The sequence below is a fragment of the Loxodonta africana genome, chromosome 3 (genome assembly GCF_030014295.1).
Source record: "Loxodonta africana isolate mLoxAfr1 chromosome 3, mLoxAfr1.hap2, whole genome shotgun sequence".
In the NCBI taxonomy this organism is placed as follows: domain Eukaryota; kingdom Metazoa; phylum Chordata; class Mammalia; order Proboscidea; family Elephantidae; genus Loxodonta; species Loxodonta africana.
The window spans coordinates 145,467,467-145,486,617 of record NC_087344.1 but is presented as its reverse complement, the minus strand read 5'-3'; the positions used below and the strand labels follow the sequence as shown (position 1 = coordinate 145,486,617).

General features: G+C 40.5%; 1 protein-coding gene across 7 annotated transcripts in view; it reads left to right on the top strand.

Annotated features, from left to right (window-relative positions):
- Positions 1-11,173: 11,173 nt before the first annotated feature.
- Positions 11,174-19,151, top strand: part of BTBD8 (BTB domain containing 8) — a 95,895-nt gene continuing 87,917 nt past the window's right edge. For 5 of the 7 annotated variants that reach the window (XM_064282286.1, XM_064282285.1, XM_064282284.1 and 2 more), the window contains exon 1: positions 11,184-11,558. In XM_064282286.1, the coding sequence (XP_064138356.1) occupies positions 11,410-11,558 (149 nt within the window). In that variant the 5' untranslated portion in view covers positions 11,184-11,409. Of the gene's footprint in view, positions 11,559-19,151 lie in introns of all 7 variants that reach the window. The other 2 variants (XM_064282287.1, XM_064282292.1) reach the window with 2 other exon arrangements.

The following is a 19,151-nucleotide window of genomic DNA, read 5'->3' as shown; positions in this document are numbered from 1 at the left end:
TTGATAGGAAGTATTTTCATTCTCGTTGCTTTCTATGAATTTCTTTATTGCCCTCTTAATGTCGTCTATAACCCAGTCTTTTTTCAGGAGGGTATTGTTCAGTTTCCAAGTATTTGATTTCTTTTCCCTAGTTTTTCTGTTATTGATTTCTAGTTTTATTGCCTTGTGGTCTGAGAAGATGCTTTGTAATATTTCGATGTTTTGGACTGTGCAAAGGTTTGTTTTATGACCTAATATGTGGTCTATTCTAGAGAACGTTCCATGTGCACTAGAAAAAAAAGTATATTTTGCAGCAGTTGGGTGGAGAGTTCTGTATAAGTCGATGAGGTCAAGTTGGTTGATTGTTGTAATTAGGTCTTCCGTGTCTCTATTGAGCTTCTTACTGGATGTCCTGTCCTTCTCCGAAAGTGGTGTGTTGAAGTCTCCTACTATAATTGTGGAGGTGTCTATCTCACTTTTCAATTCTGTTAAAATTTGATTTATGTATCTAGCAGCCCTGTCATTGGGTGCATAAATATTTAATATGGTTATGTCTTCCTGATCAATTGTGCCTTTTATCATTATGTAGTGTCCTTCTTTATCCTTTGTGGTGGATTTAAGTCTAAAGTCTATTTTGTCAGAAATTAATATTGCTACTCCTCTTCTTTTTTGCTTATTGTTTGCTTGATATATTTTTTTCCATCCTTTGAGTTTTAGTTTGTTTGTGTCTCTAAGTCTAAGGTGTGTCTCTTGTAGGCAGCATATAGACGGATCGTGTTTCTTTATCCAGTCCGTGACTCTCTGTCTCTTTATTGGTGCATTTAGTCCATTTACATTCAGCATAATTATAGATAAGTGTGTGTTTAGTGTTGTCATTTTGATGCCTTTTTATGTGTGTTGTTGACAATTTCATTTTTCCACATACTTTTTTGTGCTGAGACGTTTTTCTTAGTAAATTGTGAGATCCTCATTTTCGTAGTGTTTGACTTTATGTTTGTTGAGTCGTTATGTTTTTCTTGGCTTTTATCTTGAGTTATGGAGTTGTTATATCTCTTTGTGGTTACCTTAATATTTACCCCTATTTTTCTAAGTAAAAACTTAACTTGTATTGTTCTATATCGCCTTGTATCACTCTCCATATGGCAGTTGTATGCCTCCTGTATTTAGTCCCTCTTTTTGATTATTGTGATCTTTTACATATTGACTTCCCTGATTCCCTGTTACGAGTATTTTTTTTTTAATTAATCTTAATTTTTTTGTGTGATTTCCCTATTTGAGTTGATATCAGGATGTTCTGTTTTGTGACCTTGTGTTGTGCTGGTATCTGATATTATTGGTTTTCTGACCAAACAATATCCTTTAGTATTTCTTGTAGCTTTGGTTTGGTTTTTGCAAATTCTCTAAACTTGTGTTTATCTGTAAATATCTTAATTTCGCCTTCATATTTCAGAGAGAGTTTTGCTGGATATATGATCCTTGGCTGGCAGTTTTTCTCCTTCAGTGTTCTGTATATGTCGTCCCATTCCCTTCTTGCCTGCATGGTTTCTGCTGAGTAGTCTGAACTTATTCTTATTGATTCTCCCTTGAAGGAAACCTTTCTTTCCTCCCTGGCTGCTTTTAAAATTTTCTCTTTATCTTTGGTTTTGGCAAGTTTGATGATAATATGTCTTGGTGTTTTTCTTTTTGGATCAGTCTTAAATGGGGTTCGATGAGCATCTTGGATAGATATCCTTTCGTCTTTCATGATGTCAGGGAAGTTTTCTGCCAACAGATCTTCAACTATTCTCTCTGTGTTTTCTGTCCTCCCTCCCTGTTCTGGGACTCCAATCATACGCAAGTTATCCTTCTTGATAGAGTCCCACATGATTTTTAGGGTTTCTTCATTTTTTTAAATTCTTTTATCTAATTTTTTTTCAGCTATGTTGGTGTTAATTCCCTGGTCCTCCAGATGTCCCAGTCTGCATTCTAATTGCTCGAGTCTGCTCCTCTGACTTCCTATTGCGTTGTCTAATTCTGTAATTTTATTGTTAATCTTTTGGATTTCTACATGCTGTCTCTCTATGGATTCTTGCAACTTATTAATTTTTCCACTATGTTCTTGAATAATCTTTTTGAGTTCTTCAACTGTTTTTATCAGTGTGTTCCTTGGCTTTTTCTGCAGTTTGCCTTATTTCGTTTCTGATGTCTGGAAGCATTCTGTAAATTAGTTTTTTATATTCTGTATCTGATAATTCCAGGATTGTATCTTCATTTGGGAAATGCTGGGAGCCAGGCTGCAAGGGCGGCCCCTCTGCACCCACTGCCCCCAGCATAAACATCGAAGAATTCCTGAAAAGTCAGGAATATCTCTGTCATCTGTGTTATGTTTCTATTTCATTTTCAGCCTGTATATAGCAGAATGTATAAGCATAAAATTCCATTATAGATTTAGGGACCTTTGGACGGGGGGCGTCCTACTCATAATCCCCTGGTGAAATCTCGGGTAGGGACAGCCCGTGTGTTACTTGGGGATCAACATGAAGTTGTCTTAGGGGAAAAACAAATAGCTCGACTATGGAAAACAAGAATAGGATGGTGAAATCCTGGTATTTACCAAGGCCCTTTTTTGTGATTAAACCACCACCCACACATGACCCCATAAAAGTGGAAAAACAAAAGGCAGTGAGTTCTCTCAGCCAATCTCTCAGCCAATTGCAGGTCAACTTTCTCGTCCACCCCGCTCACTGCTGCGCTTGACTGGTCTTTGGGTATAGAGATTGGGCTAATTGTCCTTGGCATAATCGTGGACAATATGACGTAACCCAAAGTGGCTGGACTTTAAGAACTTGACCACCCTGGACAAGATGGACAAAGCCTATGTGGCAATGGTTTTGCAAAAAGATTAACTGTTATAAAAACTGTGGAAGGTATTGCAAGATTAAGCATAAGTGTAAAGCAGTATGAAGTCAATTGTTACTTTAAATCAACTAAACAAAAACTCATTGTATTTGTGTGCGCACGCAGAACTGTACTATGTGTCACTTGGAAAATTATGTCTCTGAGAAATGATGTTTATGATTATATCTTGTACTGCCCCTTTATTGATCATGCGATGTTATGCTTTTGTAAGCTTATGATATAAAAGACAATGTAAAAAATAAAGAGCAGAGGCTTCCTTTTCTGCAGAATGAAAATATAAGACACTCTACCGCTCATTCTTTTTCGCCGAACTCTACCCCTCCTCTGGTGACCCTGTTCATTGCTGAGGCTGGCCCCCGGCAGGGAAAGATTTTGATTCTTTTGTTTGGGGGGTTGTAGAAGCTGTCATGGTCTGCTTCTTTATGTGGTTTGATATGGACTGCTGTCTCCGAGCCATCAATGGGAAACTAGTTTTTCCAGGAAATCCACTGACTGGGACTCTGGCTCCAGGCTCCGAAAACAATCGCTGCTTCCCCGTATTTGTTCGTTTTCCGTCTCTAAATCTGTGTTTGTTGTTCAGGGTTCGTAGATTGTTATATACGTGATCGATTCACTTGTTTTTCCGAGTCTTTGTTGCAAGAGGGATCGGAGGTAGCGTCTACCTAGTCCGCCATCTTGGCCCCGCCTGCTCAATATTGGTATTTTGAAACTCTAAATCTTACAGGATAATACAAATGAGTAGTTCTGTTAATGTTGTTAGGAACCAAGATTTTTTCAATACGAGAGAAGAGAATGGAGTTTAAAAACAAAGAATCTAAAGATCTAATAATGTTAAATTTGAATTAGAAATATTAGTGTGGACCCAGTATTTTTTTTTTCTTGTAAAAATGTGTATTGCTTAGAAGCAAGACAACCCAGTAGCAATGAGCATACTTAGCACCCAGGTTGTGGGCTTGAAATAACTTTTCCACACTAAGAGGAACTACGCGGCTCTTTGGAGGAATAGCGGGAGCAGGAAATACACAAGATGAGTTTCCTGCCAGAAATCAAAGAAGCTATCAAAGATGAAAGGATTCCGTCAGAACACAGAAGCCAACAGGAAGGAGCTCCTATTGGTTGGATAGGACAATTCGAGCATCAAAAAGAAAAATGAATGCAATTTGACTAAAAGACTGCATATATAAAAATCTGAGTTCTTAAAGATACTAAAAATAAAAAAACTGGACACCATTGGAATTAACTGGGGGGAATTAACTTCTTACCTGAAAAAATGGTAATTTAAATAAAAGAATTAAGTGTTTATCATGTCTTTGCAGCGTGAACTGTGTTTCTGGATCACCAAATACAGTGAAGCCTGTGACAGCTAGAATTCGATTGACTGCCTTGTTTGAGTCTCACAAGTTTACAGTCTTATTACTTTTCTATCGCTCTCTATTAGTACAAAATATTTGAGTTTTCCTTCTCTGATAGGTTTCCACCTTACACAGGTTTCCAGCTTTCACAGGTTTTACTGTATTTCTTATTGATTAGGTAACTTCTTTTTTATAGAATTTCAGCAAATAAGAATGGAAGGAATGATAGAATTATAAAATCAATTTGCAACCCCTAGTTAATTGATTCAAGCATGAATCATCAACTTTTAAAACTATCACATGATAGTTTTAAATGATACATTTTAGCAGCATTAAAGGGGGGATAACCAGACATTGTGTGTCTCCTGATAGGATACAAAATGAATTACCACCTGTGTAGGCAATCTCAAAACCTGTGAATATATTAGGTTACACAGCAAAGGGGAATTAAGGTTACAGATGGAATTAAGGTTGCTAATCAGCTGACCAGAGCCCTGGTGGCACAGTGGTTAAGAGCTCGGCCGCTAACCAAAAAGTTAGCAGTTTGAATCCACCAGCTGCTCCTTGGAAACCCTATGGGGCAGCTGTACTCTGTCCTATAGGGTCACTATGAGTTAGAATCAACTTGACGGCAATGGGTTTGGCTTTGGTCAATCAGCTAACCAAGGAGCCCAGGTGGCTCAGTGGTTAAGCACTCCACTGCTAACTGAAAGTTTAGCAGTTGGAACTCACCAGCTGTTCCATGGTAGAAAGATGAGGCAGTCTGCTTCCATAAACATTAGAGCCTTAAACACCCTATAGGGCAGTTCTACTCTGCCTTACAGGGTCACTATGAGTCAGAGTCAACTTGAAGTCAACAGTTTTTGATTAACCAGCTTACTTTGAAAATAGGAGCCTATCCAGTGGGCCCAACGTAATGCTAAGAGTCCTTAAAAGAGGGAGGAGGGAGGCAGAAGAGGAGGTCAGAGTGGTGAAATGTGAGGATTCACTAGCATTTCTGGCTTCGAAGATGAAGTGTGCTATGAGCCAAGGAATGTGGGCAGCCTTCAGAGGCCAAAAAAAGCAAGAAAACAGATTCTCCCCTAGAGCTTCCAAAAGTAATGCAGCCCTGCCCACACCTTGATTTTAACCCAGTGAGACTCATGTTGGACTTTTAACCTGCAGAACTGTAAGATAATAAATTTGTATTGTTTTAAGCCATGAAATTTGTGGTAATTTGTTACAATAGCAATAGAAAACTAACAGACCACCTATAAAATATTTTTACTCAGCAGTTGAAACTGAATCTAATCAAGCCTTTTAAGATAACTTCTGTTTGTAGCAAATGCTAAGGATAGATGAACATGGTAAGTGATGCTACAAGGACACAAAAGTCAAATTTGAAATGTAAGATACAAACTGGCTGGACTTCTGCCACAAAGTCATCCAAATGAGGAGAAGAAAATGAAAAAGGAACTACTGTAGATTAGAAGAGTTTCAGGAGACGTAATAGCCAAATGTAATCTATGGATCTTTGAAAACTGATTCAAAGAAACCAACTCTAAAAGGAAATTTTCAGAATTGGGAAATTTTTATAATGGATTGCATTTTCATTGAAATTATTGTTAATTGGTAAGGGAAAATGTTAGCATCGTGGTTATACAAGAAAAGGTCCAGTTTTCTAAGAGCTGCATGCTGAAGCCTGTAGGAGTAAAATTTTAAAAATGTTTGGGATTTACTTCTAGAAACTTTAGAAGGAAGGCAGGTAAGGAGGAAGGAAAAAAGAAAAGATGAAGAAAAGGGAAAAGAAGGAAAGAATGGTAAAGCATATGTGCCCAAATCTTGATAATTATTGAATCTTGGTAATGGGTATATTAGGGTTCACTGTACCTCTCGATTTCTTTCTATGTGTGAAATTTCTCAGATTAAAACTTTTTAAGAAGGAAAAAAAAGGCGTCCAAAAGAAAAAGAAAACTTTCCTTTTCATGAAATTGTAATCCTTGGAAGAGGTTTTTGCCTTCCAAGACAATTTTGTCTAAATTTTTTTTTTTCATACACAAAGATCACAATTAAGGCCAAGCCTAAACAAAGTGGTGGGTTTAGCCACAATTATGTTCAGAGCTACCGTTGTTAATTCCTCAGGACTCTTTTAGGAAAAAAATCTGATAACCTCACTCACCCTAAGGGGTAAATGTGACCGTAGCGATGCAGTAAGTATAATACAGATAATGCTATAAGTAAAAAATCTCTAATGGTGGAATGTGAAGCACTCTATGACAAGCTTCTTTGTTCTGGTTTTTAAGAGATGTGTTATGTATGCTTTCCATATGCTCTCAAATGTCTGACTCTGTAATGTTCTTAAAACACGTGTTAAGTCACTATTATGTATGTTTCTACAATGCTTTTATATTGTTATGATGTTTTTATAATGCTCTTTTTTTTTTATTGTGCATTAGGTGGAAGTTTACAGAGCAAATCAGTTTACCATTTAATAGTTTGTACCTGAAGTGTTTAATGACCTTGGTTTCATCCCTCACAATGTGGCAGCACTATTCCCATTTCCACTCAAGAGTCCCTGTTTTCTTTCATGCTGATTTTCTACGCTCCTGCCTTCTCATCTTTGCTTTTGGGCAGATAATGGCCTTTTGATTGTCCTAAGGAATACTTTCCTCTCCGGTGTTATTGTTTATCTTATGTGCTTGTCTATTGTTTGGCTGGGAGGTGGTCTCAGGGAATGGCTTCGGTTCCAGGTCAGATGGGTGTCTCTTAGGGCCACAGTCTTGGGGGTTCCTCCAGTCTCTGTCAGACCAGCAAGTCTGGTCTTTTTTACGAATTTGGTTTTTTTGTTCTACAGTTTTCTCCTGCTCTGTCCAGGACCCTCTGTTGTGACCTCAGTCAGAGCAATTGGTAGTGGTAGCTGGGCACCATCTAGTACTTCTGGTCTAGGGGTCTGTAGGCTGTGGCTCATGTGGTCCATTGGTCCTTTGGACTAAATGATCCCTTGAGGCTTTGGTTTTCTTCACTCTTCTTTGCTCTGGACAGGAAGAGACCAATTGTTGTATCTTAGATGGCCGCTTGCAGGCCTTTAAGACGCCAGACCCTACTCACCAAAGTAGGATGCAGAACATTGTCTTTATGTGCTAGGTGGTGCCAACTGACGGAGCTGTCCCTGAGTGTATGGTCCTTTGTCTTCCAGCCTAGGAACTTCATCTATAAGGTGTTTGGTTATGTCTAAGAGGTTTCCCTGACTATACCCCTTGTGTGCTCTATATGAGCCACACCTACAATCATGTATGTAGAAATATCCACCACCAAACCTATATCTGCTGGTGGGTGTGTTCCCTTACATCCTCCCACACCCTTGATGTATCTATCTACCTACTTATCCATTCATAAATTACCATTGGAAACCCTGGTGACGTAGTGGTTAAGAGCTATGGCTGCTGGCCAAAAGGTCGGCAGTTCAAATCCACCAGGCGCTCCTTGGAAACTCTATGGGGCAGTTCTACTTTGTCCTACAGGGTCGCTATGAGCTGGAATTGACTCGACGGCAGTGGGTTTGGTTTTTTGGTTTGAGTTACCATTTGTTAATACTGTTGCTTCAGGATTGTCTAAGCTATAGCGATTACCATAAACCAAACCAAACTCATTGCCGTCAAGTTGATTCCAACTCATAGCAAAACTATAGGACAGAGTAGAACTGTCCCATAGGATTTCCAAGGTGCAGCTGATGGATTTGAACTGCCGACTTTTTGCTTAGCAGCCGAACGCTTAACCACTGCACCACCAGGGCTCCAGTAGTTACCATACCAAACCAATACCAAACACATTGCCGATGAGTCATTTCCAAGGAGGTGCTGGTGGATTCAAACCGCTGACCTTTTGGTTAGCAGCCGAGCTCTTAACCATTGTGCCACCATCCAATAACCAAACCAAACCCAGTGCCGATGAGTCAATTCTGACTCATAGCAACCCTATAAGACAGAGTAGAACTGCCCCACAGAGTTTCCAAGGAGCACCTGGCAGATTCAAACTGCCAACACTTCTGTTAGCAGCTGTGGTACTTACCCACTACGCCAACAGGGTTTCCATGCCACCATAGTTGCCCTTTATTCTTGCATTCCTCTCAATGTCGTCTTGCCTTGGTCATGTTGTACTGACTTCTGTGATATTATATATTGTCTTTCCTTTCATCAATATTACCTTGTATCTTCTATCTAATTAGAAATTTTCCCTCCTTCCGCCTCCCATCCCTGGTAACCAACAGTGATTTTTTCTTTTTTTCCTGTGTGTAAACCTGTTGTTGCTCCTTTATAGTAGTGCTCTCATAAAATATTTGTCTTTTTGTGATTGTTTCATTTAGCATAATGTCCTCCAAATTCATCCATGTTGTGAGATGTTTCATCATTATTCTTTGTTGTTGTGTAGTATTCCATTGTTTGCTTATCCATTCATCTGTTGTTGGGCACTTAGGTTCTTTCCATCTTTTTGCTATTGTAAATAAGGCTCCAATGAAAAATGGTGCAGTGATTAAGCATTTGGCTCTTATTTCTTTAGGGTATATAACTAGGAGTGGGATTGCTGAATTATATTGTATTTCTATTTCTAGCTTTTTGAGGAAGTACCATACCATTTTCCAAAGTGGTTGTACCATCTTACATTCCCACTGACAGTATCTAAGAGTCTCCCCACAACCTCGCCAACATTTTTTATTTATTTTTTAAGTGCCAGTAATGTCAGGGTGAGATAGTAACTCATTATAGTTTTGATTTACATCTAATAGGTAACTTGGAAACCCTGGTGGTGTAGTGGTGAAGTGCTGTGGCTGCTAACCAAAAGGTCAGCAGCTGGAATCCACCAGACACTCCTTAGAAACCCTATGGGGTGGTTCTACTCTGTCTTACATGGTCGCTATGAGTGGGAATGGACTCAACAGCAATGAGTTTAATAGGTAATGATCGAGAATATTTCTTCCAATGTTTGTTAGCCACCTGAATGTCTTCTTTGGTTAAGTGTCTGTTCATATCCTCTGCCCATTTTTTAATTGGATTGCTTGTCTTTTTATTGTTGAGATGTTGAAGTTCTGTATAAATTTTAGAGATTAGTCCCTTGTCTGATATGTCATAGCCAAATTTTTTTCCTCCAGTCTGTAGGTTCTTTCTTGACTCTTTCGAAGAAGTCTTCTGTTGAACATAAGTGTTTAATTTTAGGAGGTCCCGTTTATCTACATCTTGTGCTTTGTGTGTACTTTTAGTTATGTTTGGTACTCTATTTATAGCATATATTAGAGTCCCTAGCATTGTCCTATTTTTTCTTCCATCATCTTTATAGTTTTAGGTTTTATTTTAGGTCTTTGATCCAATTTGAGTTAGTTTTTCTGTGCGGTGTGAGATATAGGTCTTCTTCCATTTTTTTACAGATGGACATCCAATTTTGCCAGCCCCATTTGTTGAAGAGACTGTCTCTTCCACATTTAATGGTCTTTAGCCCTTTGCTGAAGATCAGCTGACCATAGATGGGTGGATTTACATCTGGGTTCTCAATTGTGTTCCATTGGTCTATGTGTCTGTTACTATACCAGCACCAGGCTGTTTTGACTACTGTGGCTGTATAGTATGTTCTGAGATCAGGTATTGTGAGGCCTCCTACTTTGGTCGTCTTCTTTAATATTGTTTTACTTTCCCAGGGCCTCTTTCTTTTCCACATAAGGTTGATGATTAGTTTTTCCACCTTGGTAAAGAATGTTGCTAGAATTTGGGTTGGGGTTGCAGTGTATCTGTAGATCACTTAGTAGTACTGACATTTTCACAATGTTGAGTCTTCCTATCCATGAGCATGGTATGTTTTTCCATTTATGCAGGACTCTTGCAGTAGTCTTTCGTAGTTTTCTTTGTATAGGTCTTTTATGTCCCTGGCTAGGTTTATTTCTAAGTATTTTTTCTTATAGAGGGTTTAATGCTTTTGGAGCCCTCGTGGCACGGTACTTAAGAGCTTGGCTGCTAACCAAAAGTTCAGCAGTTCAATCCACCAGCTGCTCCTTAGAAACCCTATGGGGCAGTTCTACTATGTCCTGTAAGGTCACTATGAGTTGGCATCAACTCACCAGCAATGGGTTTTTTGGTCTACCTTGTGCAGAGCTTGTGAATGAAACAGAATTGAGCTTTCTTCCGTTGGAGGAGGTAATCAAATAAAAAATACCAAAAGGCCTTTAAATGATGTCTTCTCCAGCTGTTTTCCTCAGGCCAAAATATTAAAAATTTTATAGCTCATTGATCCATCTATTTCCCTGCTCAATCAGTAGCTGTTTCTCCCACTGTACCTTGTCATAAATTTCATGGCTTTATATGCAAAACCACCCACACACCCACTGCCCTCGAGTCGATTCCGACTCATAGCGACCCTACAGGACAGAGTGGAACTGCCCCATAGAGTTTCCAAGGAGCGACTGGTGGATTTGAACTGCTCAACACTGGAATATAATCTGACCTTTCTCCAACGAAGTCCAAGAGCAGGTCTCTGAGCCAATATTGAGTGAGAAGAGGATGGGGTCTTCTAGACGTCATATATACCCTTCGTAGGAGAATCTCAGGATTGTTCTAACTCTGCTGATTTTAGGAAGTTCTTCCTCCCCACCCCTGGCTCTATTTTCCGCGCTTGAGGGAAGAGAAGTAAGTGAAGGCCTGGTAATCGCTGCTGGAAAGGTCTCGTGAACTAGTCTTTACTAGTCTTTCCCGGGTGGGGGAAAAAGTGCATACATCCCAGGAAGACATGGTACAGAAAGGCTACATGGGTCGATTTGAACTCAGGCCTCAAAAGAAGTCTATTAAAATGAATGGTTAGTTCCAACAGAAAAACAACGAAGCGTAAATGCAAACAAGGGAAAGCGGGCTTGGGCCAGGTGACTGTTGGCTCCGCGGACAAAGGGGGCCAGCCGGCGGAGGTAAACAAAGCTATTACGCCTGCGCAAACCCTCCCGGGTCACGTGCCGACGCGGTCCAGGGCCTCCGAGATTTCCGGGGACTGAGGTCCGACTGTTGTAAGGGGCCGTCTACAAACACACTAGAGGCGGCTACCTTTTCCCTCCGGGGGCCGATTCCGGTAGGAGCGGAGCTTTTGTTCGGGAGCGCCCCCTTCTCCTTCCAGTGCTGGGGGAGTGGGGCCGAGCAGTGGGCTTGGGAGGCCTCGCTGTACCTCGTGGAACATGGCCCGCTGTGGGGAGGACAGCGCGGCCCCGGTGGTAATTCTGGGGTCCCCTGGAGTTTGCAATAAGGGGTTTCAAAGGAGGGGGCCCTATGAACGGCGCCGGTTGAAGGCGATGGTGTCGGAGCAGCTCAGCCAAGATCTGCTCAGGTAGGAGGAGGCGGGGACTCTGACTGCTTCAGTTCCTAAAACCGCCCACCTCCCGCCCCCTAAACTGTAGTTTCCTCCCGCTCTGACTCTCCCTTCCCACCTAGTTTTCCTTGTCTCAGGCAACTGTGGGAAACTGACCTGTCTCACTGCTCCAAAAGCGAGTTTCCTCGCCCTCAATAACCAGTCCCGAGCACTGCGGAGACTACGTACCAGGGATTCAAAGGGAAGACAAGAATCTGAAATTGTAATTATGTGGAGTACCGGTTTATGCTAAAATAACACGGGCGGGCTTAGTTGCTTTAAAGACATTTTGTTGTGGTCGGGATGGATCCGTGTTTCATGGGTCCTGAAACGTATACAAGTTTGTGTAAGCTTAAAATTTTTAAGAAAGAAACAAAGGTATGAAACTGAATGTTTATTTAGGAGGAAGAAAAGTAGGGCAGATTACTGGGGCTTTGGAGATCTCTTTATTATGAGAGACAAACAATTTCAGCGGAAATGCTTATTTAGAAAAGGATTGCAACCTGGCTTCCCCTCTCCACTTGGAGCACACTACAGCAACCCCTAACCCCTACGAGGGACGAAGCAAGTGAACGGTCCTGAATTTTAACATTCGTAAGCCTCGTGGATGTCCACCTTTGGTTATGGTGAATCCAGCTAAAATTATCTGTTTGCAAAGAAAATAAAGCTTAGAAATCTTCCCTAGCTAATTTCCGTTTCCATCACAACACAGATTCTGGAATTTTAGCCTGCATCACAGTCAGCTGGAAAGCTTGTTAAAACGCAGATTTGCCAGGTCCCACCCCATAGTTTCTGATTCAGTAGATTTGGGATGGGATCCAAGATTTTGCATTTCTCACAAGGTCTCATGTGATGCTGATGCTGCTGGCAGGGGCCTTACTTTGAGAGCCAGTGAACTACTAACTGTTGCGCAGTAGTCTACATTTTAAAAGCACTTTGGGTCAGAAACCCACCCACACTTAAGGCACTCCTGCAGCAATAATTGGGATTTTCCTGTAATTTCCCCTTAATTTGGGCCTGCCTACCAAGGATGCTGCTTTGTCTCTACTAGCAGGACTGATGTAAAAGATGGCGAAAACAAGACTGAACGTGCCCCGTTCCTAGGGGAAGGGATGAGATACCTCCTTCCCACCAGTGGCTTTATTTTTCTGGTGGCTTTGCTTTGCTGTTCCAGGATGTGGAGTAACTAGCCTAAGAAAAGTAATCAGTGAGGCAAATGAAAGTTGTGTTCTTTGAACTTCAGGGCAGGAACTTTTATGTCTTGTAGTTGAAGATCTCTCTACTGGACACCATGAAAAAGGGTTTCAACTTCATGAAATTTCTCAAGGTCCCAGATGTGAAATATAAATACAAACAAGGTTCCCATGCTACTTAACACAAGCCTAGTGATATCTTATAAAGTGACATAATACATGTAAATTGTTTTGTGAGCCTTGAAGTGTCACATATGAATTTAAGGAAGGTAAAGTGTCATATATGAATTTAAGGAAGGTACTTCATATAAAGAAAATGATATTGAAAGTAGAACAGGTACACAATTTATCCTTGTCTTAGCAGCAGTTGAGGACAGGATCTTGGTGGTTCAGTGGTTAAGCCTTCGGCTGCAAACCAAAAGGCTGGCAGTTCGAACCCACCAGCTGCTCCTTGGAAACCCGGTGGGGTGGTCGTATTCTGTCCTATAGGATCATTATGAGTTGAAATTGACTTGGTGGCAACAGGTTTGGTTTGTGTTTTTTTGTTTTATTGCAAGCAAAGAAGAATTGGCAAAACAAGTTTGTTTTAAACAAAAACAAAACACAACTTCATATACTCATCCAACTACATTAAATGGTATGCCAAGTTAATCTTCTGTAAGTATAGCAATATTGTTCATTTATTCTACAAACAATGGACCCTGTACTAGGTTCTGAGGAATCACGGATTAATAAGACAGGGCTTTGGTGTTTGCAAGAGCCCCTGGCTGGTACAAATGGTTTGCACTCATCTGGTAACCTGAAGGTTGGCATTTGAACCCACCCAGGGGTGCCCTGGAAGAAAGGCCTGGCAATCTGCTTCCGTAAAGATTACAGCCAAGATGACATTGGGTTTGGTTTTGGATATTTGTGTTTACACCTTAGTGAGAGAGAGATTATGGCCAAACAAAAGTGATGGGGAAGAGTTGGGAAAGATTTTATAGAAAAGTAACAGTCGAACAAGTTATTGATTAGGAATTGATTAGGTAGAGATTGGGAAGGGAGAGGTCAGAGGATGTCTGAGCCAGGGGAACAGCTTTTACAGAGGCAAAGAGATATGACAAGCTTTATTTGGGGAAAGCAGTTGTATTTGATTCTTCCAAATGGCATGGAAGAGAGACTTTCAGTTTACCTGAAGTGATAGGATAGATGAGGAAGTGAGGAAAAACAGGAGACAGTTTCAGCAGTCAAAAAGCCAGATCCGATGGAGAACTAGAAGGTTGCTTAGGATATGACAGCAACTGTACAGTCTTATCTCATTGAGAAATGTACCATTATTCAGGATTATTGTAATAAAAATAGGTAATATTTACTGCTGGCTCACTATTTGCTAGATGCAGGGCTTTAATGTTTTATTTGTACCTTTCATGAGTCTCGTGAGGTAAATCTTATTATTCGAATTTAATAGATGAGGAAACAGCATTAGCGAGAGAGTGGTGGGGACAGAATAAGAACTTTGGCAGTCTGGCTCCAGGGGCATTAAAGTGACTTGCCCAAGGTCACATGGCCAGTAAATGATGGGGCCAGAATGTGAGCCCAAGCAATCTGCCTCCTCTATAGTAGCTGAGCAAACTGACCTTCCAGTAACTTTGTTCCTTCATCTTTGCTTGTCTCCATACCCATTTCTTTTTCTTACTCTACCATGGATTTGCTTTGGAACTCTCAGAGTGAGTGCGATCAGCAGATCCCTGTTTATCGTAGGACATCTCTGCTACAGTTCTAACTACCATATTAGCTGCTGGCTATCCTTGACTCTTTTTTGCCATTCCTCTTCAATTTGTCATTCCTGACGTAGTAGAGCATGTGATTGTCCAATTGAAAATGACCAATACCTGTCCATTTTAGCTTAGTAATGCCTAGGATATCCATCTTTATGCGTTCCGTTTCATTTTTTAACAACTTCCAATTTCCCTAGATTCATACTTCATACATTCCACGTGTCGATTATTAATGGATGTTTGTAGCTGTTTCTTCTTATTTTGAGTTGTGCCACCTCAGCAAATGAAGGTCCCAAAAGCTTTACTCCATCCATGTTATTTAGGTTGACTTTGAGGAGGCAGCTTTTCCCCAGTCATATTTTGAGTGCCTTCCGACCTGAGGGGCTCATCTTCTGGCACTTTAACAGACAGTGTTCCGCTGCTATTCACAAGGTTTTCACTGGCTAATTCTTTTCAAAAGTAGACCACCTGGTCCTTCTTCCTAGTCTGTCTTAGTCTGGAAGCGCCACTGAAACGTGTCCACCATGGGTAACCCTGCTGGTATTTGAGATATGGGTCGCATAGTTTCCAGCATCACAGCAACAAGCAAACTACCACAGTACAACAAACTGACAAGTGTGTCAGTCTAAAACAACATTTCAAGATTTATCCTGAAGTATAACGCTGTCAGTGGTAGGATACTATCCATATGCCTATAAGGAAGACCGGTTAATACGAATATTATTCAAATTTACACACCAACCAGTAATGCCAAAGATGAGGAAATTGAAGATTTTTACCAACTTCTGCAGTCTAAAATTCATTAAATATGCAATAAAGATGCCTGGATAATTACTGGTAATTGGCATGTGAAAGTTGGAAACAAAGAAGAAGAACCAGTAGTTGGAAAATATGGTCTTGGTGACAGAAATTATACATGATAGAATTTTGCAAGACCAACAACTTTTTCATTGTGAATGCCTTTTTTCAATAATATAAACAGCGACTATACACGTGGGCCTTGCCAGATGGACTACACAGGAATCAAATCGACTACAACTGTGGAGAGAGACAATGGAAAAGCTCAATATCATCAGTCAGAACAAGCCATCAATTACTCATATACAAGTTCAAGTTGAAATTGAAGAAAATTAGAACAAGTCCATGAGAGCCAAAATACAACCCTGAGTATATCCCACCTGAATTTGGAGACCATCTCAAGAATAGATTTGATGCATTGAATGCTAATGTCTGAAGACCAGACGAGTTATAGAATGACATCAAGGACATCAGAATGCAGAAGGTCATTAAAAAGACAGGAAAGAAAGAAAAGACCAAAATGGATGTCAGAAGAGATTCTGAAACTTGCTCTTGAACGTAGAGTAGCTAAAGTGAAAGGAAGAAATGAAATAAAAGAACTGAACAGAAAATTTCAAAAGGCAGCTGAAGAAGACAGAGTAAAATATAATGAAATGTGTGAAGACTTGGAGTAACAATATTGAAGGATTGTGTGGGTGGAAAATATTGAATGACACAGGAAGAATCAAAAGCAAATGGAAGGAATACACAGAGTCACTGTACCAAAAGGAATTAGTTGACATTCAGCCATTTCAGAGGTAGCATATGATGAAGAACCAATGGTACTGAAGGAAGAGGTCCAAGCTGCCCTAAAAAAAAAAAAAAAAAAGCCCTAAAGGGAATGGCAAAAAACAAGCCTCCAGGAATTGACAGAATATACCATTTGAAATGTTTCAACAAACGGTTGCAGTTCTAGAGGTGCTCACTCGTCTGTGTCAAGAAATTTGGAAGACAACCTCCTGGCCAACCAACAGGAAGACATCCATATTTGTGCCCATTCCAAAGAAATGTGATCCAACAGAATGAAGAAATTATCAAACAATGTCATTAATATCACAGGCCAAGTAAAATTTTGCTGAAGATCATTCAAAAGCACTTGCAGCAGTACATCAACAGGGAACTGCTAGAAATTCATGATGGATTCAGAAGAGGATGTGGAACGAGGGATATCATTGCTGATGTCAGATGGATCTTGGCTGAAATCAGAAAATACCAGAAAGATGTTTACCTGTGTTTTATTGACTATGCTAAGGCATTCGACTGTGTGGATCATAACAAATTATGGATAACATTGCAAAGAAAGGGAATTCCAGAACACTTAATTGTGTTCATGCAGAACCTGTACATAGATCAAGAGGCAGTCGTTCAAGCAGAACAAGGGGATATCACGTGGTTTAAAGTCAGGAAAGGTGTGCGTCAGGGTTGTATTCTTTCACCATATTTGTTCAGTCTACATGCTGAGCAAATGATCCAAGAAGCAAGACTGTATGAAAAGGAACGTGGCATTAGGATTGAAGGAAAACTCATTAACGGCCCGCGATATGCAGGACGGCTTGCTTGCAGAAAGTGAAGAGGACTTGAAGCACTTACTGATGACACAGACTACAGCCTTAAGTATGGATTGCGCCTCAATGTAAAGAAAACAAAAATCCTCACAGCTGGACCAATAAACAAAATCATGATAAATGGAGGAAAGATTGAAAATTTCAAGGATTTCATTTTATGTGGATCCACAATCAGCACCCATGAGAGCAGCGGTCATGAAATCAAATGACGTGTTGTACAGGGCAAATTTACTGCAAAAGACATCTTTGAAGTGTTGAAAAGCAAAGGGCTGCTTTGAGGACTAAGACGCGCCTGATCTGAACCATGGTATTTTCAATCCCCTCATATGCATGCAAAAGCTGGACAATGAATAAGAAAAACCAAAGAAGAATTGATGCCTTTGAGTTGTGGTGTTGGCAAAAAATATCCAATATACCATGGACTGCCAGAAAAACAAACAGATATGTCTTGGAAGAAGTACAAGCAGAATGCTCCTTAGAAGGTAGGATGGCGAAACTTCGTCTCATGGACTTTGGACATGTTATCAGGAGGGACTACTCCCTGGAGAGGGACATCATGCTTGGAAAAGAGTAAGACCCTCAATGACATGGATTGACACAGTGGCTGCAACAGTGAGCTCAATCATAACACTGATTGTGAGGATGGTGAAGGACTGGGCAGCATTTTGTTCTGTTGTACGTAGGGTCACTCAGAGTCAGAAGTGACTTGATGGGACCTAACAACAATTCTTGACTCAGGTGCCATACCCTTGTCCGTTCAGATGTGGCTAGGTTTTCAGGGTCATGTGGTACAAAGCATGGCTACATATGCAAAATAAATGACTTTGGTAGCTTTGTTTGGAAGGATACCAGGCAATCAAAGTGACAGCAAATGAGTGTGAATGTGTAGACTAAGGCTAGATCACGGAGGCCTTCTTTGCTCTAGGGAAGTGTTTGAAATGTATTCTGGAGGCAGTAGAGAGCCATTGTTTTTTTTTCTAAAATAGGGTATTAACATATCTGGGTCATGGATTTGAGGAAAAAGAAAGTGGAAACAAGGAAACCAGCTAGGAGATTTTATAATAGTTGAGGGATATATAATGGCAGTGGAAATGGAAAGGGTTAAAGGGATTAAGGATTGATGGCATTATCAGCACCCAGTTATCCAAACCAGACATGAAAGGGATCCTAGGTCATTGCCTTCTCTTTACCTTTTATACCCAGTCATTGACTTTTACCAATTTTATTACATATATATATAATTTTTTTTATTGTGCTTTCAGTGAAAGTTTGCAATTCAAGTCAGTCTCTCATACAAAAACTTACACACACCCTGCTATGGAACCCTAACTGCTTTCCCCGCAATGTGACAGCACACTCCTCCTCTCCACCCTGTATTCCCCGTGTCCGTTCAACCAGCTCCTGTCCCCCTCTGCCTTCTCATCTTGCTTCCAGACAGGAGCTGCACACATAGTCTTATGTGTCTATTTGAGCCGAGACATTATCATTTTCTGTCATATAGTCCAATCCAATCCCTGTCTGAAGAGTTGGCTTAGGGAATGGTTCCAGTCTTGGGCTAACAAAGGGTCCGGGGGCCATGACCTCTGGGGTCCCTCCAGTCCCAGGCCATTAAGTCTGGTATTTTTAGGACAATTTGAGGTCTGTATCCCATTGTTCTCCTGCTCCATCAAGGATTCTCTGTTGTGTTACCTGTCAGGGCAGTTATTGGTGGTCGTCGGGCACGTGCAATAGTTACCTCATTTTCTTCTTATCCCTCTTTTACACTACTAACAGATGATATTTTGAAAAATAACAGTATGACTGTGTTAAATCATTTGGTGACTCCTCTTCAACTGCACGATGGAGTTCAAGCTCTTTGCCTGTTTTCATCTTTATCTCTGCAGCTTCTTCTGCCACTTCTCGCCCCCCCCCATACTCTACGCTGACTGTACTTGCACATACCTTTGAAAGCTACATGGAGCTGGTAACTTCCTTCTATTTTTCCTTGTTTCCCTGACCAACTCTTTTTTTTTTTTTTTAGTCTCTTTTTATTGTTTTTTGCCTTCATATGATCTTTTTTTTAAAATAATTTTTTTTGAGGTTTTGGTAAAAGTCTACACAGCAAATTAGGTTCCAATTTGGCAATTTCCACACAAATTGTTCAGTGACATTACTTACATTTATCACAGTATGTCGACATTCTCTTTGTGTTCAGTTGTTCACTTTCCAGTACTCTAGTTT